We start from the raw sequence: 27,964 nt of genomic DNA on the forward strand, positions 1-27,964 counted from the left end.
TACTAAACAAGTTTGGTATTAATTTTATTCTATTTTCTGTATAACTTTAAGTACATAAAGGTTTATTTCCACAGGCCTCAGGAAATGGGTAGAAGTCACAGGACAATCTCTCTTTCCACCAAAAAAAGTTGCATATTTTGGTAAGTGACCTAGAGGGAAAAACTGAAATTTACATTAGCAATGCTGTGCAAGATTTTTACATAAGACCTAAAACCAGCCTGCATGGAGATTTTAGTCCTCTGTTCAGGTGCCTGGACAGAGGCCAAAAGCGGTTGAGCATGACAGGGCAAGGAGGCAGTGAGGATGGATGACAGGCACCTAGCATGGAAGGAGGAAGGAATGCCAGATTCCTTGGAATGGTAGGTTGTTTTTCCTTTTTTTTTTTTTCTTTCAAGTCATCTCTGTAGGAAGGTGCTGGGCAGGGATCCCAGAGAAAGAAAGGGTCCAAGACTCCTTTAACTGGCCTGGGTGCGGGGCACTGCCACAGCCGCTGGTACAGAAGAACCTACTATCTCAGGTTCCGGCAGACCCAGGATGGAATGCAGAATAAAAGGAATGCTTATAGGAAACAATTTTGCTTGGAATGCTAGAAGGCCAAGCTTCAGCCTTTGGTCCAGTGCAATACTTGCCTCACTTGTCAACACTGAAAAATTAGTTTGGTTAGAAGAACCAACTGGAATCACACTAGCTTCTGCTACCTTCGTGCTTATTGTTAGAAAATATTAATTTGTGTGACCATTCTGATCTGTTAATTCCTGGGGACTGCTTTATTCTTCCCAAAAGACTGTTGGCCAAATAACTCCCAAAGGCTGAAAGCGAAAACACACCAGTCCTGGCCTGCAGTTCCTTAAGAATGGACTGGCGGTGTGGTTGAGCTACATGGAAAGCTGCACCTTCCTGCAGAAGATCAACTGACCTGCTATCCCACCCCAAATCTCAGCCTGAGGTATATTTCAGTGAAGGCAGGTAGCTGTGCTTCTCAAAGCAGAGAAGCAGTTTAAGAGCAGAAAGGTAGAGGAAATCTAGAAAAGAACCGTCTCGATAAAGATTTATCCCATGGTGTGAGGGAGAGGGCAAAGAACCCAGTGGCACTTCGCTTATCCGGCAATTTCTGTCACTGTGGTGACCAACTTCTGCCCATTCCATAGGGTCTTGAACTGCTCAGGGACTGGGAACTCATTCTGCAAATAAAGAAACAACAGGTTTAAATCTGAGCTAAAAAAAAGCTGGGGTTAAATCTTACACTTGTCTCAACGCTTTCATTAAACTCTGAGAGCAGGTAGGATGTAGTGAGAGAAACCGAACCCCCTGAAGAAGCACGGCTGTGTGACTGGAGGCGCCCCATCTTCTACTACCCCCGCCCCTACCACTAACCCAACGAAGGAGCACTGTGTGTAGGAATGAGAACAAAGGCTCCAAGGACAGCCAGATGCAAGTCTGAATCCGTTTCCTACTGTTCACTGATCAGTGATCTTACACAGACTGATAAAGCTATGAGGGACAGATGAGAATGTGTGGGCTTCATGGCACCAGCTCAACAGGGGCCTCTGACTCAGTCCTATTCCTTTTTACTACCCTGAGCACCTGCTCAGCCTAAGAAAGGCAGAAACCACTCTCCTTGGGAGCTCTGGGGGAGCTCCACTCGGGGGAGTGGGACTCCCTCACATTTCGGTGTGCACTGCTGGGTCTGACCCGCTCAGTGCAGAAGGTCCATCCACTAGGCTTTCTCATGCAAGAAGTCTTCAGTCCCTTCTGTTTTTAGATGATCCTACTAAAGAGATCAAGAAACTTACAAAGTCACCGCCTTCTGTAGGAATGAGGACATTCATTTCAGAAGATTTGGCACTGACTATCTCACAATCCAGGGAATTCTTGCTGAGGTAAACGTGGCAGCCATCTGTTTTGTTGATGGAAATGGTTGGCACTTTACCCATTACCTGCAGACAAAACCAAGAACGCTGAGTCTCAGGAGCTGGGGAGAACAAGAGTAAGCCGCGGGAAAAGCTTTCACTGTTTCACGTGATTCAGAAACGACATGAAAAGCTCAGAGGTTTCAACAGATATCGGATACTACGAACAGGCTGGGATGGGTGCTGGAAAGAGCTCACTGTAAGAGCCAACTCCTCTCCTGCCACATCCAAAGCAGCTCAGCTTACAGACTGTAGAATCAGATTCCCAGCACAGCAACATCTGTGGGTCGGCTGTCTCTTTTAATTAATTCCTCAGGGACCAAAGGAAGGAGTCAAGATAGCAAGTTACCTGAACTTTGACATCCCTACTATTGATTATCTCCACAATGCCCACCACGTCATCGAACACCAGGCCGAGTTTCTTACAGTTATCTAGGAGAAGAAAGGGAGTAGGTCAACAGTCTAACTTTAAAGGAAAGCAGTATATTTAAGAATCTTCAGGAATAGAGTAGGTATGGTTCCAGCCCTCTCGGGCTCTAGGACAGAGCCTGCCTAGGACAACAAGAACTCACCTACTGTAATGGAGTTAATTTTGCCCTTGATTTGCAATGTTGTGTTGACACACTTGTATATGTAAGCCACCTGTTTCAGCTCCGTGTCATCAATTACCAGGTTGGAAACATTCTCCTGATTTTCCTGTTAAAGAGATACCTCTTTCATGAATCTAATCACTAAGCGCATGCAACCCCAAAAAACAGGCTATCCCAAACTTTCGCTCTTGCGACCCTAAGCCAGAACCCTGCCCTCATTTGGCTGTGCTCCATTTAACCTGTCTTCACTCCTTGGTCCCCAAGTCCTGGCATCTTTAACTCACCACTCTCCACTTCTTGCCCTCCAGTTCAAGCAGAGGTGGCTCCTTCTTTGTGGCTGGTTTGGGGGATGGGCTGCCTCCTGGTTTAGGTGCAGAGAATGGTTTGGGGCCACTTCGTACTGGTCCACTCTGAGCCTTCAGGGCAGGGTTCTTGTGTGTCTTCATGTCATCAGATACATGTTTCAGGGCTGTAAGAACAGTGGCTGCCTTATTCTTGTCCTTCACACCAGGGTTCTGGGCTGAGTCGATAACCAACTTCTGCTATCAGAAGTTAAACTGATCCTTAACAAAAAATTTAAGGCCAAAACCCAGAGCTTATGACATGTTCTCTCACAAGCAATTTTGGAGAAGCGCTTTTATAATTTCTCTTCTACCCCAAGGTTAAATTATGTAATTCCGTTTAAAAAATAAATCATGTAATGCATGTGTATATGGAGGGGGGATGCCTATGTAAATACACAGAAAAAGATCTAGAAAGACATACCAAGGATATAGTCACAACGTATCTATGTAGTTTTTACAGCAACAAAGACAAAGTAACATATGATAGTCAAGAAAATTTGGTAAAAGAAAAAAACCTCACCCTCAGCTAACCTACCACCTCCTAATCAGTGTTAGCATTTCAAACTCTCCTTTCAGTATTTTTTCTATTGACAGTTGTTTTTTATTTGGTTATAACTATACACTGTTAAATTTGGTTTAACCTGTTAACACTCAACAAAAACTTTCTCATGTTAACCTGTAGTTTCTAAAATTATCTTTTTTTTTTAGAGAAAAGATTCCATAATCACCTTCAGCAGGCTGACATACTCCTTGCCTTTGAACATGGCCCAATCTATAACCAATACCGACTGGCCTTTTTAGCTCCACCAGTCCTTGTGGTTGTAGTTTAAATACTAGATTTTTTTCTTAAACACAGCATGGTTCCCTTTAAAGAGATTAAATGGCTGCATAATACCCCATCAAGAGGATGATCTACAGTTAACCATTTTTCTTACTGTTGATACTTAGGTTGTTACACCATTTTTAGCTGCTATAAATAACACTGTAGAAAACTTGTTCTTTATTTCAGAAATTTTTATAGGTGGATTCCTAGAAGAGGCTGTATAATTTAGACTTCCACCTGCTGTGTATAAGGGTTTCTATACCAACATTAGGTAATTCTTATGTAAATTTCCCATATGACTAATATACATCCTCTGAGGAAGTTAACCCCGGACATGATGACTTCCCAAAGAAACCATGTGGTGACACAGAAAAACCTCTGGGGAAAACTGCCGGCACCAAGCCTTGGCTCAACAGGGTATCTATACATGCCACTTAATATTAAATCACTTTCCTATGGGGCAGAGGGCTCCCCCAACTATAATCACCCATTTTCAATTTCTATTTAAGCCAGCTTTGCTGTCCCTTTGGGCAACTTGAAGGAATGTGACACCCAATGAATTTTCCCATACACAAACCAGGGTTTCTGGTTTACAGATGGCTGCATCTCTAGTTAGTAAGGTCTGGCCCCAACAACTTACTGTACTGACTCTTCTTGCCAAAGTACTCACCATGTGTGATGCTCTCCCCCTGATTAATCTGAGCAAACAGTGCTGAGCGTGAAGCAGACTCATCAGAGCCTGAACTGGTGGGGACTGGGGGAGGAGGTGGGCCTGGTGGGGGGGGAGGAGGACCGGATCCAGCAGAGGGTCCAGATGGCAGTCCACTCAGTTCTTTTGCCACAGGTCCCTGGAACAATAAGTGCAGGTAACATAGCCATCCTGTCTCTTCCCCTCTACTGGACCATTCCCAATAGGGTCCGGCACATGTTCCGGGTACATGGGGTACCCACTGTTGTAGCCTTTGACACAATGACTAACGCTCCCTACCCACACCCAACTTGGCTTTATTCCTTCTCACCCTTTCCCAAGGATTCAACTCAGCTCCATTTTTTAACATTCACATTTTTCCTTTGGCCTCTACCTAATTCCAGCTCTAAACGCACAGTTCTAAAAACTCTACTTAGCGTGTCCTCAGACTCAACGAGTCCAAAGCTGAGTTCATCATCTCCTGCCTGCTCCCCTACCTGTACAATCACCCCACTGTCTCTATTTCAGTGAAAGACATTACCATCCAAGCTTGACTGCTCAATCTTCTTTGAATCTTCCAACTCCTTCAATCTCATTAAATCTTTCTATTATCTTGGTTATATCTCCTGCAAATTCTTTCGTACCAGCCCATAGCACCATGAGTACTTTCAAAGTGTGAGCAGAAGCCCTTATCCCTAACCTATAAACTGAGACTTCTTTAAGGACAAAGCTGATCACTGTCTTGCTCAAATACCTATGATAGTTACTTATCACCTATTATAGTCTACCTTCTGTTCCAGCCTTTCCTCCTAAAAATCTGACACTCTCTCCTTATTGAAGGCAGAGATGACCAACTTCTACATTTATTTTGTTTAAGCTTTGCTGTTTGCTGATATCCCCATTTCTCCCACTTCTCACTGTCCTGTACTTGAACAAAGTCCCAGATCAGAGTATACCCTTCAAAGTCCAATCTCTCCCAGTGAGACGCACGCTTCTCTTCCTTATTCTCTGTAGTGTGTATCTTTATTATAGCACTGAGCTTGGTGATTTGTATTGGCGTTTTGTATCTGTATTTTTAAGCTTCCTGAGGGCTGGCATAATGTCACTCATTCATCTGTCTCCCCTTCAGCCCAATGTCCCTGACCCATGTTTACTGAAACTGAATAGAAGTGAATATCCCTTCTCTAACCCTTGCTTTCTTTACTCTTTTCTTTTCCCCCCTTTCCTTCTCCCTTTTTTCTTTCTATCCTCCACTTCAAAGACTAGCATCCTTCTTGGACCAAGGTAGTGCTAAAGTCTAAGAAACCTGTGGACTCTGTCCTGGAGGGATAAAAGGAGGGAGGGAGGACTCACTAACCGTTTTGCTCCAGGCCAGTCCGGTGGTATGGAACTCTTTAATGTAAGCCTGCAGCTCTGTCCATATACTCAAGTAAGCTTTGACCCAGTCCACATGCTTCTTATCCCTGGGAGAATTAAAGAAGAACTCATCACAGGCAGTCAGGGTACATTACAATAGTGATTCCAGACCCCCTCCTATCTGTGAGCTCACATCCTCCTGCCTGGGGTGTTTCTGAGGCTCTCCTCAATGGCAGCTTTTCTGTCATCACAGAGCTTTGCTGTTCTTTTTAACCTGCTCTATTACCCTAATTAGACCACAGTCCATTAGGACAGGAACTCCAAATTATATCTCCTTCTGTCTCTTATAGGAGTATTTCTCAAACTTTTTTTAAATAGCAAAAACATTTTTTTCAAAGTAGACCTTAGGCAGAACCTAATATATAAAACTGATAAAAGCAAACATTCTGAGCATGAAGGCATGGTAGAGAGGAGCTCTCTCCAGCATCACTGAGGAATGCTAGGATGCCAAAAAGTCAACTGCCTTTTGTAGCAGTACCTACAGTACCTTGTATCAAAATATGCCCTCCCCTCCTATTCAACATAGTACTGGAGGTGCTGGCCAGAGCAATTCGGCAGGAAAAAAAAATAAAAGGAATCCAAATAGGTAACGAAGAAGTAAAACTCGCGTTGTTTGCAGACGACATGATCTTATACATAGAAAACCCCAAAGAATCCACAGAAAAACTATTAGAAATAATCAACAACTACAGCAAAGTAGCAGGGTATAAAATTAACGTGCATAAATCAGTAGCATTTCTATACACTAACAATAAACTAACAGAAAAAGAACTCAAGAACTCTATCCCATTCACAATCGCAACGAAAAGAATAAAATACCTTGGGATAAACTTAACCAAGGAAGTGAAGGATCTATACAATGAAAACTACAAGACTTTCTTGAAAGAAATAGGCGATGACATAAAGAGATGGAAAAACATTCCTTGCACATGGATTGGAAGAATAAACATAGTTAAAATGTCCATACTACCTAAAGCAATATACAGATTCAATGCTATCCCAATCAGAATCCCAAGAACATTCTTCACAGAAATTGAACAAACAATCCTAAAATTCATATGGGGGAACAAAAGACCACGAATTGCTAAAGCAATCCTGAGCAAGAAAAACAAAGCCGGCGGAATCACAATCCCCGATTTCAAAACATACTACAAAGCTACAGTGATCAAAACAGCATGGTACTGGTACAAAAACAGGTCCACAGATCAATGGAACAGAATTGAAAGCCCAGAGATAAAACCACACATCTATGGACAGCTAATCTTCGACAAAGGAGCAGAGGGCCTACAATGGAGAAAAGAAAGTCTCTTCAACAAATGGTGCTGGGAAAACTGGACAGCCACATGCAAAAGATTGAAAATCGACCATTCTTTTTCACCACACACCAAAATAAACTCAAAATGGATCAAAGACCTAAAGATTAGGCCTGAAACAATAAGTCTTTTGGAAGAGAATATAGGCAGTACACTCTTTGACATCAGTTTCAAAAGAATCTTTTCGGACACTGTAACTCCTCAGTTGAGGGAAACAATAGAAAGAATAAACAAATGGGACTTCATCAGACTAAAGAGCTTCTTCAAGGCAAGGGAAAACAGAATTGAAACAAAAAAACAGCTCACTAATTGGGAAAAAATATTTACAAGCCACTTATCCGACAAAGGGTTAATCTCCATAATATAGAAAGAACTCACACTGCTTAACAACAAAAAAACAAACAACCCGATCAAAAAATGGGCAGAGGACATGAACAGACATTTCTCAAAAGAAGATATGAATATGGCCAATAGACACATGAAAAGATGTTCATCATCGCTAACCATCAGGGAAATGCAAATCAAAACTACACTAAGATATCACCTTACCCCCGTTAGATTGGCAAAAACATCCAAAACCAAGAACGACAAATGTTGGAGAGGTTGTGGAGAAAGAGGAACCCTCATACACTGTTGGTGGGAATGCAAACTGGTACAGCCACTATGGAAAACAGTATGGAGATTTCTCAAAAAGTTAAAAATAGAAATACCCTATGACCCAGCCATCCCATTACTGGGTATCTATCCTAAGAACCTGATATCAGATATCTCAAGAGTCCCTTGCACCCCTATGTTCATCGCAGCATTATTTACAATAGCCAAGACGTGGAACCAGCCTACATGCCCAGAAACTGATGATTGGATAAAGAAGATGTGGTATATATACACAATGGAATACTACTCAGCCATAAAAAAAGACGAAATTGGCCCATTCACAACAATGTGGATGGACCTCGAGGGCATTATGTTAAGCGAAATAAGTCAGTCAGAGAAAGACGAACTCTATATGACTCCACTCATAGGTGGAAATTAGTATATTGAGAAGGAGATCTGAACGGTGGTTACCAGGGAAAAGGGGGGGTGGGGGGAGGGTACGGAGGGGGAAGTGGTGTACCCACAACATGACTAACAAAAATGTACAACTGAAATTTCACAAGCTTGTAATCCATCATAACATTAATAAAAAAAAAAAAAAAAGAGCCCCCCCCCCCAAAAAAAAAAAAAAATATGCCCTCCCCTCCAAAAAATAAAAACTTCCCTTTAGGAGGAAATAATCAGCATTAAATTATAGAAACAGCACTGCACTATGGTTCGAGTTTCCTCTCTTCTTATGTATTAGTTGAAAGACTTTATGGTTATTTAGCATAAGACCTAATTTCTTTAACTGTAAAGTGATGGACTGTAATGGTAGCGTATAATCAAAACATTGTGATGCTTAATTCTAGGTTGCTGGAAAGATCAAGAAGATGCCTGGTGTTCTGGGACATATTTCACACACATGAAGGCTTATTCCTTCACAGAGTAGTCACTCAACAAATGTTGGTTGACTGATGATGGATGGACGAAAGAAATGGTTTGGGTAGTTATGCAGCTAAGGAATGGCTGCATGCAGTCACTGCAGCTCAAAACCAGCAATGGAGAAGTCAGTCAGGACTGGTGGAGATACATGGTAAAGACATACAAGGACCTCCCCCGCTTGCTTAACACCCACATTGACCAAGCAGCCTTCCTCTCACTTTACCTGACTACATGAATAGTCAGAGTAATTTCCCGGTAAATCTTACTGAACCTTTTAACACTGGGCCAGTTAGAAATTCTCAACGAAGGAACAAACTTCTGTCTAAATAGGCAAATTAACAGGCATTAGTCCATTTTACCTCCAGCAAAACCTCCTAAACCTAGAAGGGTAAGGATTAGAAGACTAAAAGGGCCTCTACAAACCCTGGAGAAAAAGCAGAAGTGGCAGCAGAAATACTTCCTGCTTGCAAATGCAGCTTCTATGAGCCAATATCTATCAAACTTTCCAGAAAGCAGCCCTGAGAGAGGAGAACCAACACTGCAGCCACGGGCAGCCTTAACCCCAAAAGTGCTACTCCAGCAAGTAACCAGCTGGGTTTGTCCTTTACCCTTGAGGAAAGGCTGGACTTACACATCTTTGTACTCCTTCAGGACTCGGTTTGTATAAAACATGGCAGCATCATTCATTTCTTTCACATAGGGACCAGGCTTGGGAGCCTAGAGAAAAAGAAGCTGTCAGTGACTGAGAGCCTCTCCAGCCATGTCTCCTCACCTCTTTCATTCCATCCCTTCCCTCCCATGGAAGCTGCGCTGCTCACCATAGCCACCCAACCCAGGGCCTGGATACTTTCGCTGACGGCCGACAGGTGATTGAACAACTTGCTGCCTCGGTTCTTCTCTCGAAACGTTATCACTTCTTGGATCTGCTCTGAGATGGGTGCCAACAAATCAGAAAGCTTATTCTAGGAAAAGCAGGAAAAGATTCAAATTAGAGTCTTTCTACGAAAGCTTTCTATGTTGGTCAACTCTGATCCTGAAGGCAAGAATTCTTCATGAACTATATAATAAGCACCCAAATAAACTTTGTATTCCTTGTATTCATCCTGCACAGATTCACATGGCTAAAATACTGCTTATCATCTCATTCTCCTCATAGAGTTCCAACTCCTCAGGCTGGATTTTGTGGCTGTTCGTGATCAGGACTCATACTCCAGCTATACCACAAAATTCTAATATTTCAGCCACTTATCTCTTTTCTGTCCTCCTAATAGGAAATACTAGTTCATTTCTGGGCCTTAACTCATGATGGTCTCTTCTTTTTCCATCTATCCAAATGTCCCTCATGCTTCACGAGGAAGAGCTCTCCAACTCCAGCCACACTGGCCTCCTAGTGCATTTATTGTCAGCATAACCAATTTTGCACCTTACACAAACTATTAATGGATCCATGTGAATATGTTTTTCTTTCTCATTAAATCTTCAGACAAGGGCTTTGTCTTAGCCTTCTTTTATAATCCATCTAGCCCTAACACATTGCTAGCCATACAGTAGCTGCTGAGTAGAGATCTGTTGAATCGAATGCAATTAGGGGGCTGGGCATTTCAGCAGATAGCTTAGCAAAATGGATGAATCTTGTGTTGCCGTGTTTTTATCCTTCCTCCAAAGCTCAGTTTCCTGAACATCTCAATTCTCAGATCTTAGCATGAAAACAGTCTAAAGCAGGAGTTGGCAAACTTTCTGTAAAGAGCCACTCTGTAAATATTTCAGGCTTTGCAGGCCATATGGTTTCTGTTCCAATTTCTCAACTCTGCTGCTGTAGTGCATAAAGCAGCAAGAGAAAATACTTAAAAGAATGGGCATGGATGCATTCCAAAAAAGCTTCATTTACAAAATAGGTGGCAGGCCAGATTTGTCCTGCAGGCTATAGTTTGCCAATCCTTGGTCTAAGGCAAGGGAAATATAATAGCGTCTCAGCTGCCTGATTTGTTGTGGAAAGTGTGGGTTTGGAGAAAAGATTTAGACAAAATGCTTTAACTATTCAAGATAGATTAAGAATTAGAGTCTAATATATTTAACATTATCTTGCACTATTTTTACATTATTCAGGCAGGCCAAGGGTCCAAGGGTTTTAATATAGCATTAGCAGGAAGACTTATTCTGTTACCCCTCTGCATTCCCCCCAAATGCAGAAGAAACTAAACGGAACTAAAATCTATGGCTCTGAGAAAAATCTAAATTTTCTCTAATTCACTTTCACACTTTGGCAGCATAAATTTTGAGGCAGGAGTAAAGCTAAGGGGAGATCCTCAACCACTGAAGAATGAGGGAAGCAGCAGTACTTTAAGAGTTTTAGGATCTCCACAGCAATATTACTGAAGCCCACCCACAGTGGAGCAAAAGAACCACTGTCTATGACCCAGAGAGCTTAGGGGACAATAGGATGAATTTGGCCTCAGTCAAGAGGCTAAAAAAGGCGGTCTAGTTAGAGAACCAGCCAAGTCCCAGGGATAACTACAGTCCTAAGTAAAATGACAGGCGAAAAGCCAGTGGAGCCCAATATACACTCAAGGGCACATTCCCATAGTGGCGCTTTGAGTCTGACTCTACTTCTGGGACTTTGGCGTGAAGGTTCACGAGCCTGGTAGGTCTATTTTAGCATGTCATGATAGCTCAGCAGAAAGCTCTCAACTTGTCCTGAGTATCAAACCAAATGAAACCAGCTATTAGTAAACTTACGCCTGCTGGCTGCTGGCACTGAGAGGCTGTAACCAAGAGAGCTCGCTCCAACTTCAGACCTGTGTGGACCATCTCCGCCTGCCGGGAAGGAGAAGAATCAGCTATCGATGACACCTTACAACTGGAGAGGTCCTGATAAGAAACACCTGAAACCTCCACTTCCAGGTACTCTGGTAGCAACCCAGGCACTTCATGTTGCTTTCCTCAGGTCTTCCAGGTTCCAGGGACTGATAGCAGAATTACATATACCCCTGCTCCTGCTGGATCTAACCAGGGATATGTATCCAGAGTTGGATATGAAGATAATCAGGGCTAGCCTTAGATTAAGTCAAGTTAGCAACTGCACATGCAGTGTGATATGAAGTACACTGAAAAATCCCTCCTCTCTCTCGTCGCCAAAAAAGCTCTTTTCTCAAAAGACCCGTGTTTTTCTCAAAAACTAGAGGTAGGAGTAAAGGAAAAGGCCTAAATTTATTTTAAAGTTCTCAAGGTGTTTATTCCTTTAGGTTAAAGCTACTTTCAAATGCTGGATCATGACTCATTCACAGATAACGAATTAAATCAACTTAATAGAACAAAATAAAACAATGAGTATATCAGCTTGAAATCATTTCCAAATAAAAAGTAAAAAAAAAAAAGGTGCAGTACAAGTAGCATAAGCACGTTTTGTAAAACTTTTATCTCAGTTACAAATATGTACTTCTTACTGAGGGTCACGGTCAAGAGTTTAAGAAACATGAAGCTATAAACACTATCAAAATGCAAAAATTCAAACAAGGTAATCTATTTTTTCTGGATTTGCATTTTTAAAATATAAAAGTGACACATGCTTTAAAATCTTTCCAAATGTCACACACTCTATGAGTAAAACTGCAAGCCCCCACGCTCCCATTTAAGCCCCAGGCCCAGACTCTCGAGCTAAGCTCAATGCCGACAGATGGGCTACAAGAGGCTCCAAATGCATCTTCCAAAGATCAAGCAACTAGTTTTGCTGAAGGGCCAGGAAAATCTTAAACATAGTTACTGCTTACAAAGGATCACTCAGAAGACTAGCAGGAAGAATTTGGGTCCCAAAGAGAGAGACAGAATATGTATGTGAGTGTGGGGCGGTGGTGAGGAAGTAGGTGGCAGCACATGAAGGGAGGTGGGTGGAGAGGCACCTGTCATTGCCTACTTCATATTCTTGCTGTGGGCTAAGTGTGAAAATAACTCACATTAGCATAACTAATAACTATCAAGCATAGTTTTATAAGTGCTAAGTCATGATAATGGCTCCTTTGAATAAGCTACCCTAGCCTTGGTTATGTAACACGTTGGGTTCAGACTGGTAGAACATTCTCACTACAAAGATGAACCGAGCCATATTTTATGCACCAAGCAAGCTATCTGTATAAAAGAAGCCTACGCAGAATATGTGATAAAAGCAAAGAGCCTGGAAAAATCTGAGGAACTGTTCCAGCGCCTGGACTGAGCTCCTCAGTGCAGGTAGAAGGAGCCAGAAGCCTCTCAAGGGGCTCTTAAACCAAAGTTGAGTAGGATTTGAAGAAAGCTGCCAGTGCTTAAAAGAGGGGAAAAGGGGCAAAACATCCTTACATGTTTCTGCACATCTCCCCCAATCTCTTTACTGATCTTCAGGTACTCTGCCACAGGACCAGCCAGCAGTGAGTCAAATACTTGCACATATGGAGCTGTTCCTGCTGAAGACACACACCACAAAGAATCAGTCCTGCATCAGAAAGACGATTTATTAAAAAGCACTTCGAAGGGCCAGCCTGGTGGCACAGTGGTTAAGTGCGCATGTTCTGCTTTGGTGGCCTGGGGTTCGCCAGTTTGGATCCTGGGTGCGGACATGGCACCACTTGTCAAGCCATGCTGTGGTAGGCATCCCACATATAAAGTAGAGGAAGATGGGCAGGGATGTAAGCTCAGGGCCAGTCTTCCTCAGCAAAAAGAGGAGGATTGGCAGCAGATGTTAGCTCAGGGCTAATCTTCCTCAAAACAAAGCACTTTGATATGAAAGTGGAGAGGCAAGGAAATAAAGTAAACAGAATACTGGAACATGAGTCAGGAAAGCTGGGTTCCAGTTCCAATACCACCAGTAACTGGCTGTGTGACTCTAAGTCCCTTTTCCTCTCTGAGCTTAATTTTATTTATCTATAAAATGAAAATAAACAAAATGATCCCCCCAAGGTTCCTTTTGGCTCTAACATTCCATGATTCAGTTGGTACAAGTACAAAATGGCTAATTTGCCAATCATTTGGAGAAAGGAAATTTTAGTATCACTTGTCATTTGACTTACACTGGAGTCATTTTGCTAAAGAAAGAACAGGAAATATCACACAAGCAGGAAGTTCTTGTGTTAAAATAACTTAACCACAGGCCTCCCTGCACAAATCACTTCCTCCTCCCTTATCTGTTCACAGCAATACGAATTACAGGCGATGAACCTTCTAGACTAAGCATTTTGGGAAGTTAGCTCCAAAAGGAGAGAAGACACTGTGAGAGAAAAAAATTTCAGGCAAGACACTGAGTCTTTACTCAAAGTATTCTGCGGGGCTGTATACTGCTTACCTTTTGGGGCACTGTCTCCATGTCCACAGTGCATGTCAGAGGACTGAGATACTGCCTCCAGGCGGCCCACCGCCCTCTCTAATCTTTCTACCAGATTTTGCATGTCAGCCATAATGCACCACCTGCTGAAACAGATCAAATGTCACTTGTTGATTTAAAATTACATAGCACCTAAGGAGAAAAGAAAGAATACTGTTGGGGTGAAGAGCGTGACAATTCTGAGGAACAGAATCATTAATAATAAAATAAGATGGAAAACAGACTATTTGCAAAATCATAAAGACCTCATTAAGCAAGAAAACTACCCAGGAAAAGGTGTTCACTGAAAGCAAATGCTTCCTCATTCAAATACTTACTGAATATTCACTATGATCCCACCAAGTATTTGTGTAAGGACTTAGAATTTACAAAGTATAGCCACATATATCATTTCAGTTTGTGCCTCACAACGGCTATTCAGGAATGGAAGGATAATTACTAAACTCTTAGAGATAAGAAACAATTTCAGTGAAGTAAATGATTTGCCTCCACTCACATAGCTGGTTAACAAGGAAGCCAGCACTCAAATTCAAATCTTCTGGCCCTAAGTTCAGTGTTTTTTCCTACAATGTCCTCCTGCTTGCATACGGGATGCCCAAAACTAAGATGAATAGGATATTTATCCTGCTCTCAATAACTTATAGTGCAGTTATTGTCTTCACTAATAGTGGAGTCTAATAGTGGAGACTTGACATGTACACTAACTATAAAACAAACATCTAAAAAATTTTAAGGTGACAGAAGAAGGTTGCAGAAAGAATAACACAGGATTTCAGAGAGGGGAAGAACATATCAGCTGGAAGGATCAGATAAGGAGAGCATGGAGAAGCTTCCATTTGAGCCAGGCTGCAAATGAGGATGAGCAGGAAGAACAGACACATCCAGAAGAGCTTCTTACACATCTTTCACAAGTTCTAATTCATCTGAACTTGCCTTGTTCAACATCTAATATCCTAAAGAAAGTAAGCTCCACCAGAGAAGGGACCTTCTCTGGCTTGTTCTCTATTATACTCTACCATCTAGACCATGATCTGGCAAGTAGAAGGTATTCAATAAATATTTATGAAGTTAATGAACCTGAAGCATAGCATCCCAAAAGTCCAGAGGGACAAGTGTTCTGAAAGTTGCCCACACTATACACATAAATAAGTGCTAAATGTTATCAATATATATCTACATAAAATGCTTGAGACCATCAGTGATCTGACAAAAGCCAGTGAAGTTTCAGTCAAAGCTTTGACTTGGAGAGATTCCATTTCAAAGTATTAACTAGTTCAGGTAACTGAAGCCAAATGAACTCAACTCCCTCAAAGCTGCCTAAAATGACCATAGCAGTGACAATTCCCTCAAAGATGACGACATGCCAGAACATCTCAACTTAACACACTGTCCTCCCTGTGCAAGAGATAAGCAGCTCACAAGATAAAGTAAGGGAGACAATATAACCCCTGTCCATTTTTTTCTGTGTACAGGCTGTGGTCTCTCTGGGCCCAGTGACTTGCAAGAGAATGTTGTTTAAAAGAGAATCAAAGAAAAAATGAGAAAGTGAACTAAATAAACTTTTCCATTCCCTGGCTTGGAGAAGCAGCACAAGCCTCCAAGTCTCTGCCCCACTCACAAAGAGAGCAAACGAAGCAGCCAATATATTCTCCCCCATGTAATGCCACCATTACCCGAGCATCCGAACTGCTGCCCATTCTGGGCACTGTCTAGGGACAGACACATGTATACTCCAGCACACTCTATAAATCCCAGGGGGAAACGCAGCAAATGCAATAAACTCCCAAGCTATCTTCCATTAATAGGTGCCACTCATTCTGTTGTGAGACATGTTCCTTCATACACAGTGGCTGCTATGGGTTGAGGCCAGTGTTAACATGGAAACACAGTACAAGTGTCTCTAAAGGCTGCCAGGGTTGAACACTTACCAATCTCAAGAGCTTAATAATATAGCTTCATGGGATTCTGGTTCTTTTTTTCCATATTTCACTTGTACTTGTAAGCTTTCATTATTAAACAAGCTACAGTTCTGCTAACTTAAGCAGAATGAGAAGGGACAATACAGCTGTCATTTACAGCTCATCTCATTCTATACATGAACCAAATATAGGAGAGCAGTACCTAGTTTTTTGTTTCTGGTGGGGGTGGAGTGAAATTTGAGATGTTATGGGAAAGAACGTCCAGAACTGAAAGGACCAAAAGACACATCTTGTCTCATTCTCTACACACACATATTCACATTCTTTAGGTGGTCATGTCCACTCCCAAGCTTTCAACTATCATCACTGCAGTACTAGCCAGCCTGCTTGCCAAGTGGTACCACCACCACCCGTATAGACTAACGACTCCCAGAGCAACATATCCAGCTCACGCCATTGTTCTGGGATTTAGAATTTTAGATCCAGCTTCCACCTAGACATCTCTATCTGGATGTCCCAAAGGCATCGCAAACTGAAATATCCAAAACAAAACTCACCATCTTCCCACCCTCCAGCCCCATGTCTCAGTGATCCAGCACTACCATCAATCACCTCACTGACCAAGCTAAGTAACCTGGGATCTGTTAGGAAGTACAGTGGTTAACACCATGGTCTTTAGATAAGTTAGATAGTTTGGGGGTTTGAATAACAGTACTCACTGACTCTGTGACTACAGGTGTTATCAAACTTTCTGAGTTTCTGCTTCCTTATCTGTATAATGGGAACAACAGTAAAAAAATCCAGAGGCCTACAGTGAGAATAAGGAGGAAATACATGTAGAAGCGCTTGGCTCCATCCTGAAAAATAGTACCATAAGGATTCCATAAATGTTAACCATATTATCTTCTTCCTTACTCCCTCAAATCTAATCAGTCATCAAAATTAATAGGCTCGATCTTGCATATCTCATGAATAGATGCCCTAGCCTTCATCCTGATGGACAAAAACTAAGGCTTCCTGACTCTGCCTAGATTACCACAATAACCTTCTCACTAGTCTCCCCCAATTCCAGTAATACATCTTCTTTATCCATTCTCCATAATAGCACAGTGATCTTTCTCAAATGCAAATGTAATTATGGTAGGCTCTTATTTAATATCACTCAATACCCGCTAGGTCATTCAGAGCAAAGTCCAAACAAGGGGTTCCATAATCTGGTCCTGCTTTATCTCCTACCATTCCTCCAGTTTTATCTCTTGCCACACCTTTCCTCAGCACACTACTGCAGCCCAGGACTACTTACATTTTCCAGAAAGTCATACTTTCTCTCACTTCTGAGCCTTAACGCTATCTACTCCCACTCCACTTAGCTGCTTTCTCTTCCCAATCTGTCCCCTATCTCAACTTCTACTGTCTTTTAAGACTCAGGTGAAGTTATCACCTTCTCTAGGAAACTCTTCCAGTTTGATAAGCTTTTCCTTCTCAATCTGTCCCCTCTCCAGAACTCCTCTTGTCCATTAAGTCTCAGCTAAGGTATCACCTCCCCAAGAAGCACTTCCAGGATGTGTTCCCACAATACTGGGCACTAGTCTCTACCACACATTTAACACACTGGTTTAAAATCATTTAGTATGTAACAGTCAACAGGCAATGAGCCACCCCAGGGCAGGGACCCTGTCTTGTCTTTGTAATTCCAGTACTATAAATGTGGTAGGCACTATGAATACAGTAGGTTAACAAGGGTCCTTGAAAAAAAAAAAAAATAAATAAGGGCCTTTACCGTTTCTCCCTTCAACATAAGTTTGGCTATCTCCTCTCTCTGTCAAATCTGAGAAGCACTTTTTTCCTTTCTTTTAAAAAATTCTTGGGGCCCGGCCCTGTGGCCGAGTGGTTAAGTTCGTGTGCTCCACTGCGGGTGGCCCAGGGTTTCACCAGTTCAAATCCTGGGCGCGGACATGGCATCACTCGTCAGGCTACGCTGAGGCGGTGCCCCACATGCCACAACTAGAAGGACCGCAACTGAATTTACAGAACTATGTACCAGGGGGCTTTGGGAGAAAAAGGAAAAATAAAATCTTTAAAAAATTCTTTTTTATTTTTTGCCTGTTTGTAGGATATAACATTCCCATCTTTCAAATAAATGCTGCCTTCTTGGGCACAAATTACATTGACATAGAGTTCTTCAAACCAAGTACCATAAGAAAAACCTTGTTTATATAATATTAATTAAGAACAATACTCCTTTATAGTTCTAAGTGCTTTATATCATCAATCTGTTGCTTCTTTTGAGACTTAAAATAATTCTATGAGGTATGTTATGAAGATATTAATCTCCATCTTTAGAATGAAGAAACTGACAGGCGTTAGAAAGCTTGCCAGATATCAAACCACCAGTGGGTAGAGAACCCAAGCCTTGAGCACAAATTTTCTGACTCCTTCCCACCAGTCTACATGGCTTTTAAGCAATTAACTGACTGTGTGGTTCATCACAGCATCCAGCCCCCACTGTTTGCTGAGCATAACACTGTGGGTTCAAGGCCTCTTTATGGTGTCTTTAGTTACATGCTTAGCAGCTTTCAATTTCTCTGCTATTTTCTCCATGGAGACCAGTATTTTTTCACATTCAGGATAGATGACACATATTTGGAAGGCAAATATTTAAAATAAGGCTTTTCCCAAGAATACAGAATTGCCAGAGCAGAAATCTACAGCTCTGCTTAATCTTGTTCCTTGCCATTTCTGACTGACGATAGCCAAGAATCATATGTAAGCCTCCATAATGAATGTACAGAGTCCCAACTATTTAAGCATTCATCAGGAAAGCTTCAGACAGAGAGGCAATCCTAATTATACAAGTCTAAATAAAACTAGGATTCAAGAGACCAACGGCTGAGTCCCAACTCTGCCTCATAGTAACTGTGTAACTTTAGGACAATCATTTAATGGATCTTTACCTAACACACAAGATCTAAGGATCAGGGCCAGCTCTGTGGCTGAGTGGTTAAGCTTGCGCACTCCGCTTCAATGGCCCGGGCTTTGCCGGTTCGGATCCTGGGCGCAGACCTAGCACCGCTCATCAAGCCCTGCTGTGGCAGCGTCCCACAGAGAAGAATTAGAATGACTTACAACTAGGATATACAACTAGGTACTGGGGATTTGGGAAGAAAAAAAAGAGGAAGATTGGCAACAGATGTTAGCTGAGGCTAACCTTCCTCACTAAAAAAGAAAAGCATTAAAATGAAAGATGTAAGGATCAAAGGAATTGATTTTATAGATAAGTAGTCACTCTGGGAGCCTTAAAAAGCAGTCCAAATGTTAACTATTATCACTGCAGACTGTATGCTAGAATATCGGTTCCAGGAGGACGGGAATTTATCCATTCTCTACCCACAGCTTCACCAACTCAAGCACTTAGAACCTGGTGCACAGCAGGTGCTTGTAACGTGAAAGTGCTTACCACTGTGGCAGCTACTGAAAAAATGGAAGACACATGGTCCCTACCCTCCAGAAGCTTTCATTCTTATTCAGAAGGCCAACACAAATGAAATGCCAATGGACTAAATACTGACAACTATATTTTTTCAAAGTTCTCCTAGAGATTATCTAACTTCACTTGGATGGGGGAAAGCTAAAGTATCAGCCTACATACTGGAGCTTTTTCTTTGCAGAAGGTTGTATGGTTCTGAATTATACAGTATAAATGACTATATGCTTTGAGGGTTCAGAAGAAATCAATGAGGACTGGAGGTAGTCTGGTTTCAGAAGGAAAATTGGGCATCTTGATGAAAAAAGGACATTCCAGAGCAATCAAAAGCAAAGAGGAGAGATCCAAGGAGGTTATGTACAGAAAGTGTGAGTAGGTTAGCCCACACAGAGCATGGAGTATCACGGGAAACAGGCTAGATAAGCAATCTTGGCTAGGTTCTGGAAGATACCGAAAGCTGGGCAGTATTTGAATTTGATGTTATGATAAATGTGAAGCCATTCAAAGGTTTTGAGTGACAGAGAAATATGATGAAAACAAAATGTTTACAAGTAATCTGATAAACAAAATGGGATTTGGAAAAAAGGGAAGATATTAGGGTTTAGGTTAGGTTGAAAGCTGTTATTCATCTAGCTGTAAAATAAAAGTGCTACTGCAAAAAATACTTTTGATATTTCAAAGGAAAAAAATCCACAATATTTAGTGTATAACCAGATATAGAAACCAAATGAAAACAATCAATTAACCCACAAATAATCACTTTTAGGCAACTAAGTGACCAGCACATGAATTAAGTGCTGTGGGAACATAAAAGAACCGTAAAATAGTTTTTCTGCCTAAGGGAGTCCAGCAGGAGAGGCAAGGCTACCTTCCATTGAATCACTGGCTCTCAGGATTAGGAGGGATTCTAGAAATCATCTTGTAAAAACACCATCTGATGCCAGAACAGTCCTTTCAACGTTCTCGGCAATTAGGTAGCCTCAGTTCAAACACCTGCAGTGTGGAGAACCCAAGACATCTGAGGCGGCCCACTCCATTCAGACAGCTCAAAGTATTTAAAAGTTCTTCCTTATATGGAGGCAAATTCAGTCTCCCTGCAAGTTCCACCCACTGATCTTGGTTCTGCTCTTGGAGGTCACACAAAACAAGAGTGCATTAAACACAGAACAAGTACTAACTGTGTGGTACTGACTACTGAGTCCAGTAGCATTCAGAGAAGGGAGTCAAAGATGACTCCAGAGCTGCAAATCTGGAAGCCTAAGAGGATGATGATACTATAGTCAGAAACAGGTTTCTGGCATGTTCTAGTTAGGACAAGAAGATGAGGTCAGTTTTGGATATGCAGAGTTTGAATAGAAGATGAAGCTTCTAAGTGGAAACGTCCAGTAAGTAGTGAGAAATAAACCTGGGGCAGGATCAAGGCTGGAGATCACTGTTTGCAAGTTACTGGCACAGAAATATCATGAAGTCACGAGAATGGATAGGCTCTACGAGGGATATCATGCAGAGCAAAAAGAAACTATGAGCTTGATTCTCCAGCAATATCTTTTGTGATTTGAAACCAAGAAAAATCAGAAATGGTCAGTGATTCCTGCCAAAGCTGCTTCATATTCTCATCATTCTAACAATTCAAACAACCAATGCCTTCTACCTATTCAGGGAAGTTGTTCAAGGGTAAATGGAACCCAATTAATCCTGCAACTTTTGTCTCATCTCACCAGGCAGCTAAGCCAGTGGTATGAATTTCTACTTAAGTAGAAAGTTGCTATGCTTAAAATGTTTTCCGCTTTGTCTGGTAGTTGTTCCTCTAAGTCACACCCTTACGTAAAATTGAAAAAAAAAAGCAACTATATACAAGTCAGTCTGCATGCTCTGGCAGCCCAAGTGATCTGCTTCAAAATGCTTCTCTTGGCTTGACTTTGTAATTCTGTTCCTGAGATGTTATCCTAAGAAAGTAATCCTAATGCAGCAAAAGCGATAGGCATGAAGATGTGTTCACTGCAATGCTAGCTTAGACTTCTAATTATAGGGGAACAGCTAAATGCACTGTGGAAAAACTTGAGGAGAACACAAAATTTACAGTATTTATCATATTTGAGTGATGGTGTTTTAGACAATTTCCCCTAATTTTCCAAACTTAAACATAGTTAAATAATTTCTTTACAATAAAAAAACAGGGGCCGGCCCAGTGGCACAGTGGTTAAGTTTGCACATTCTGCTTCGGCGGCCCAGGGTTCGCCAGTTTGGATCCCGGGTGTGGACATGGCACCGCTTGGCAAGCCATGCTATGGTAGGCTTCCCACATACAAAGTAGAGGAAGATGGACATGGAGATTAGCTCAGGGCCAGGCTTCCTCAGCAAAAAGAGGAGGACTGGCAGCAGATGTTAGCTCAGGGCTAATCTTGCTCAAAACAAACAAAACAGCTCCACTTGGATATCTCTCCTAAGCTACCACTAAGCTATAAGGCATTAGTTTTACTCCCAACAATATAGAAATTCTCACCACTAGGTTCTAAGATGCTACAGAGCAAAACCTAGAAATACTAATAGGATACTTACTTACAAGTTGGCTGGTTTAACCCAGAAACCAAAGGACAGACACCACTTTGCCCGGGTGAAGATGCCATCTAAATCTAACCCAAATCAGGAGCCACTGTTCTTCCCTAAGCATTTGGTTTCGCTGATGAAACCAATGACAGTTAGCACCTGAGTCACTGCCACCTGAGGTTTAGATTAAAAGAGAAAGAAAAGCCTATCTTCCAGGGAGGGAAAGAATTCAACCCAATATCAGCACTTGTCTCCTGTTCCCTCCTTAAACGTGGTCCTCTATCTGAAACTCCAGGAGCGCGTAAAACCAGTGATAGTACACAACTTGAAGTCAGACTTGGGAACTAGCTATTTCAATGGTCTGGGGTAAACGGATAACTTTGCGTGGCCATGGGTTCCCCTCTCTCTCACACTCAAGGAATATTATGAAGGCTAACTTCATTAAGAGCATTCATCAGGCATCTCTTATATAAGGAAAAACCACACTGGCTGATTTCAGCTGGGTAGTTGCTTTAAACAGAACAGCATTGCCCATTCTCATGCATAAAGATAGATTCAGGGATGCCATTTGTCCCTAGCCATGATTCAGCTACAACCAGAGATATGAAAAGACCTGTGACTGCAAGTCTATAATTAACTTAAGTATAGGAATTTTAATGACCTCTGTAGGAAAAAAACCAAAAACCAAACAAAAAAGCAAGCTTGCTCCTTCCATGAAACATTTCAACTATAACTGTTTTCCAGTTGAATGGAAAAGTTTGACACAACACGTCTGCTGATACAAGGCAAACAAAGCTGCACTGTAGCTGAGGAATATTTTCAAAGCTTTGAAACTTTTTATTAGGTTTACAAGATGGTATATCAAGAAGAAATAGTTTCATGGTGAATGCTGTAGCTGCATTAATTTAAAGATGAAACTATCACAATTTTATCAATCAAAATAAACATAAATACCAATATCATAAACTATATGCAATTTAAAATAAATGATAATTCCTGTCCACTAAACCAAGCAGTCTACAGGCAGACAACATGAACAAAATATCTCTATAATGGGGATATACACATCTGCTGACTTGCGTTGTCAACTAACACAAAGCTTGCTTCTAGTGAGTGCCTAACTAGTGGGCTTTCCCTATTAAGATCACATCCTCTGATGAAAAAAAACAAAAAGGCAAGTCTTCACAGTCTACCCAGGAATTCCCTGAATGAGCAATAATTCTTAATGCCTCAATGAAACTCAGGATTCATTCATCGCAGGGTACCCAGTGCTTATCATGTGCCATATACTGGCTAGGCACAGCCACAGAGCCTCCCCTCAGAGAATCCAGTTGGAGAGATAAGACGCTGCACAATCACAGCTATGATGCTTGCTATTGCACTGGTTCTCAATCAGGGGCAATTCCGTCCTCCAGGAGATGTTTGGCAATGTCTGGAGACATTTTTGGTTGTCACAATTGAGGGAGTGCTACTGGCATCTAATGGGTAGAGGCCAGGGATACTACTAAAATCCTACAACACACAGGACAACGCCACAACCAAGAATTATCCCGCCCAAAATGTCAGTTGTGCCAAGGCGGAGAAACCCTGTTCTACCGTAATAAGGAAGAAAAGGAAAGTGTAAGAGGTATAAACAAAATGCTAATGTGGCAGTTTAGGACTTTCTAAATTACAATGCGAATTTGTACCGTCCAATGAAAATGAAGAGAAGGGTGTGACTGTGGAGAATTTTGTAAATTTTGTTTAGACTTGATTCTTAGGGAATATAAAGCCAGTAAAGAGTAACAAGATGAAAATGGTTCTTTTTAAAAGATCTGTCTCATTGTGGTAGAGAAGCTGAAGTACAGTCATGTGCTGCAGATGATGTTTCAGTCAATGACAACCCGCATATACGATGGTGGTCCCATAAGATTAGTACCATATAGCCTAGGTGTGCAGTAGGCTATACCATCTAGGTTGTGCAAGTACTGTAAGGGAAGAAAAAATTTTCCTCTACCCTTTTAGGTTCTTCTGACTGGTCTAAGAATTAAATTGACATGAGACAGATTAACAGGAGAACAACAAACAAAAGTTTAATAACGTGTATACGTGGGAGAAACCCAGGAAAAGTGAGTAACTTGCCAAAATGGCTGAAGACCTCACCTTAAATATCATCCTCAGCTAAAGACAAAAGAAGATGTTGGGAGTGGGGAGTCAAGGACTCAAAGGGAAGGCAGGCAATTCACAGGTAGGTGAAAAGTTTGGGAAACTGGCCACACAGGAACAGATGAACACAGAGGGGAGCCCAACAAACCAGCTTTTCTAGGTTCCTCCCGGTCTACCACCTAATTCAAGTTATGCTAAGGCGATAGCTTGCTTCCTGAGACAGGCTTTTTATCTGAATTCTTCTAGGTAGTTAAGCGGGAGATAAGAAGAAAAACTTTCTCAATCTTTTGTTTCTTAAAAATAACCAGTCTAAAATAATCCTCTATGTTAAAGAGACATAATTTGGGGTGGCAAATTTTGTTCCTCTTCAGTACACTCTATATAATGTTGGCACAACAACAAAATCACTTAATGATGCATTTCTGAGTCGTCAAGCAATGCATGACTGTATAGGTATGAAAGCCAGATTAGCCGAAAGTAAAGAAAGAACCTGAAAATGACAATTCAAAGGAATAATCACTAGGACTGGGTAGGATATGGCTTGAGGATCCTCAGATTTCAAATCTCAGGATTAAATTTCAAACCAGAGGACTCAACTTCCAACAACACTTTGCATTTGCTTGTTTAAGTAAAATGAATCTTTGACTCACAATGCTTCACAGAAAACAGAAAGGAGGAAGTCACTTTTTAAAGGCTCAGTCTCTGGTTAAAAAATAACTGCAACTAAACAAATGTATGTTAACAAGAAAAGGGGTGAGAATAAAGATCACCCCTCAGGTTGGAAACAAAACATTTTACAAACTAAACAGCTAACCTCCTGGAGGCAAAAAGACATTCACTGATTCTTAATAACACCACCACTTTGGGTGTGCGTGACAAGTTGTACTTGACAAAGTACTCTCACAGCTATCATTTTATTTAAACTCCTCTGAGACATAAATTATGTCCACATGACTGATGAAGTATTTCTGGGGAAGAAAAAGGCGGGAAACTCATACAGAAATTTCTTTACGTTGGACCGCAGCAACTCAATTAGCAAGCTGCCAACCACAGAATAAAATCCAAACATCCAAACAAGGCATCAAAAACCCTTCACAATCTGGCAGCCATCTACCTTGTTTTCTGGTCTTATCTTTCCCGCCACAGACTCCAGGGTCCAGTACTTCACTGAACAATATAAGCCCTCTCCTGCCTCCACATCTTTGCTCTTGCTGTTTCCTCTAGTTGGGATACCTTATTAGACATCTTTGCCTGGATGTGCTGCAAACACCTCAAACTAAATATGTCAAAATTCATTTTCTTTCCGTGTCACCTCCCCAACTTACCCCTCCTCTCACATTACCTATCTTGGTGAATGGCGCCACCCAGTTCCCTAAACCAGAAAACCAGGCAACTGTCCTAGACTACTCCTATTTTTTCACTCCCATAAACAATCAGCCTCCAACTCCATATGGAGTCCACCTTTTTAATATTGCTCAACTCTGAGCACTCCTCTCCCTCTCCGTCTCACTGTCTTAGTTCAAGCCATGACTATAGCAGCAGCTTCCAAACACTGGTCTGCTTCCCCATCCTGTCCCTTCCCACAGACTGAACTTTCTAAATCATAAATCTGACCACATCATCTTCCTACACAAAACCCCTCCAAGCCTCCCCACAGCTTTCAGGGCAAGATCCAGATTCCTTAGCATGGTTTACAAGGTCCTCCATATTTGATCCCACCACTTCCCACTTCCTCCACCTCTCCAAGCATTACTGGAATTCCAGTCTCACTGAACTACTTACACTCTTTCACATGCCCAGACCTCCATATCCTTGCACTTCTACTCTGCCTGGAAATCCCTTTTCCAGTTTCACCAAATGGCTAAATAAATCCTGAAAGACTCGGCCTCCCATTTCCTCCTCAAAGCCAGGAAACCTGGCTCAGGTATTCCCTTGTTCCCTTAGCCCTGTGCTCACACGGTGCACTATGACACTGCAAGTCACCCCGACTTGTCTGCCCCCTCCTCCACTCCATGAGAACCACTGGATTCCTAGCCACCAGGCCAAGCGCCTCATTTAGTTATGTGTCTCACACACATTAAGGGCTCAAGAAATGATTGGTGAATGATGCATGTGCTGGGCTGTCCCCCGTTTTTCATTTGAACAGAGATTCCTACAAAGAGCTTCAACTGACACAGTTCTGATACTCATGTCCGCCTTAAAAGGTTCTCATTCTCCTTGTCACACAGCTCCATAGCACCCTGTTCTTCTTTCCTAACACTCATCACACTTATAATTACTTCTTAAACGTCCCTGCAAACACTGTTGCATCCATGAGGCAGGGTCTAGCTTGTTTTATTTCAAAACTGCATTCCCCAGATGCGGCAGAGCATCTGACACGGAATAAACACAATTTGCCACACTGATTTTAATCCTGTGAGGTGAGCAGAGATCTCCACTTAAAAGATGAGAAAAAGGAGGCTCAGCGAAGTTCAATAAGGCACCTACGGCCGCAGATACTTAGCAGCGGGGCCAGACCGAACCTGAGCCATCTGATCTCAGGTCCTGGAGCAGGCAACACCTTCAAAAAAGTTAACTTAGCTTTTCAGAGTAAATGCGACAGACAAGGAGGAAGGGTAGGCGATCTGAATGCAATACAAGGACCTGCGCCTCTCTCTTAAAAACTCCCCAGGCATTACAAACAGGTTGCATGAAAAAAAAAAAAAAAAGTTCCACGCAGCGGGTGGTCTTTACCCTGCAGCTGCCAGACAGAAGACACCGACCGGAAGACCATTCCAAGTAAAGAGAGAGGTTCCCCGGAAATGAACGCGGGAAGGATCTGGGGCTAATAATGTAAGGACCCGAGGTATTGATTCCTACTGTTCCCCTCCCTCGCTGCATGACCTCAGACCAGCCTCCGCGGATCAATTTACCCATCCGTGCAATGGGGGCGAGACGGGGACTAGGGACGGCTCTAAGGTCTCGGAGGTTCCTTTCAGTCTGGGCACCTTAGGAATCAAGCCTCTGCTGAGGCTGCTGGCCAGGACTGAGAAATCCAGCGGAGGGGCCTCCTCAGGAGAGCCCGGCTCAGTTAGTCAACCCGGCCCCACCTCACGAGACCGCGCCCAGGATCCCGGGGCGGCCCGAGGGCCTCCGTTTCGGCCCCCTCAGCAGGACTCCCCACATGCACAGAGGCCAGAAAGGTCATTAACAACGCCAAGGGCCAGTGGGCCGCGGAGAGGACCCCAGCCCCTACCCAGCCGCGCACCCTCACCTCAGAGTTGTGCCTCACCTCGGGACTGCGATCAGCCGCTCTCCACTTCCGGCAAGAACCGCCCAGCAATCTTCGCGCGACCCACTTCCGGGCCCTCACTGGGCGCGGCACCCCCACCGGAAATGAACGGCCGGCAGAAACGCCAGGCGAGAGGAGGGGCCGGGGAGGTGGTCGGGCCGCCCCGCTCGTGACCCAGCCCCCTGTACGCCACGCCCGGGAGAGAGAATCCTCTTTAGCCGGGAGGATGCATGGGGGGAAAGAGCCACGCCCCCCAAGGCGGGAGCAACTGGGAGGCGTGCTCAAGGATAGGCCACGCTCCTCTCTCAACTGTAGGAGCCGAATCGTCCGGACCAATGAAGAGCCGAAATTGCTGGCTAAGCTCCACCTCCGGAGAAAGAAGACAGATGAGTGGCTACTTCTCCTGTCAGTTGGGTCTCAATAGCAAAGGCCGGTCCCTTTTCACAGCAGTCCGGAAAGGGTCTTGGAGGGGCTGGGGGTCGGGATTGTCTGAGGGTGGGAGTCCCGGGCCGCCGTCAACTGTCGGTGGGGATTGAGGCTAAGCACCGCCTCCCTCTGGGTGTGCGTCCCTCGGTGTCCCCATTTGTGACGTGAGAAGGCCATTGGTCTGGACAGTGTTCTGGGAGGCCCTGCGGCGGCTGGGTGTGGG

At 42.8% G+C, this 27,964-nt stretch overlaps 1 protein-coding gene across 8 annotated transcripts; it reads right to left on the minus strand.

The window, feature by feature from the left end:
* Window positions 1–7: 7 nt before the first annotated feature.
* Window positions 8–27,961, minus strand: CAP1 (cyclase associated actin cytoskeleton regulatory protein 1). Of its 8 annotated transcripts, none has more exons than XM_044770443.2 (13): window positions 27,316–27,961; window positions 13,911–14,035; window positions 12,932–13,035; window positions 11,339–11,416; window positions 9,421–9,564; window positions 9,234–9,319; window positions 5,713–5,818; window positions 4,338–4,515; window positions 2,785–2,969; window positions 2,483–2,606; window positions 2,260–2,342; window positions 1,794–1,937; window positions 8–1,181 (listed from the first exon to the last, which is right to left on the minus strand). In XM_044770443.2, exons 2-13 carry the CDS (start codon window positions 14,020–14,022, stop codon window positions 1,098–1,100), a joined length of 1,428 nt encoding a protein of 475 aa, XP_044626378.1. In that variant the 5' UTR covers window positions 14,023–14,035; window positions 27,316–27,961; the 3' UTR covers window positions 8–1,097. The 8 variants fall into 8 exon arrangements, with proteins under 8 accessions (XP_044626378.1, XP_044626376.1, XP_044626380.1 ...); XM_044770441.2 differs by having other exon boundaries at window positions 13,911–14,032; window positions 27,316–27,578; XM_044770445.2 differs by having other exon boundaries at window positions 12,932–13,032; window positions 13,911–14,032; window positions 27,316–27,576.
* Between the last annotated feature and the right edge of the window lie 3 nt (window positions 27,962–27,964).

This window comes from Equus asinus, chromosome 5, assembly GCF_041296235.1.
Source record: "Equus asinus isolate D_3611 breed Donkey chromosome 5, EquAss-T2T_v2, whole genome shotgun sequence".
NCBI classification, from domain to species: Eukaryota; Metazoa; Chordata; class Mammalia; order Perissodactyla; family Equidae; genus Equus; species Equus asinus.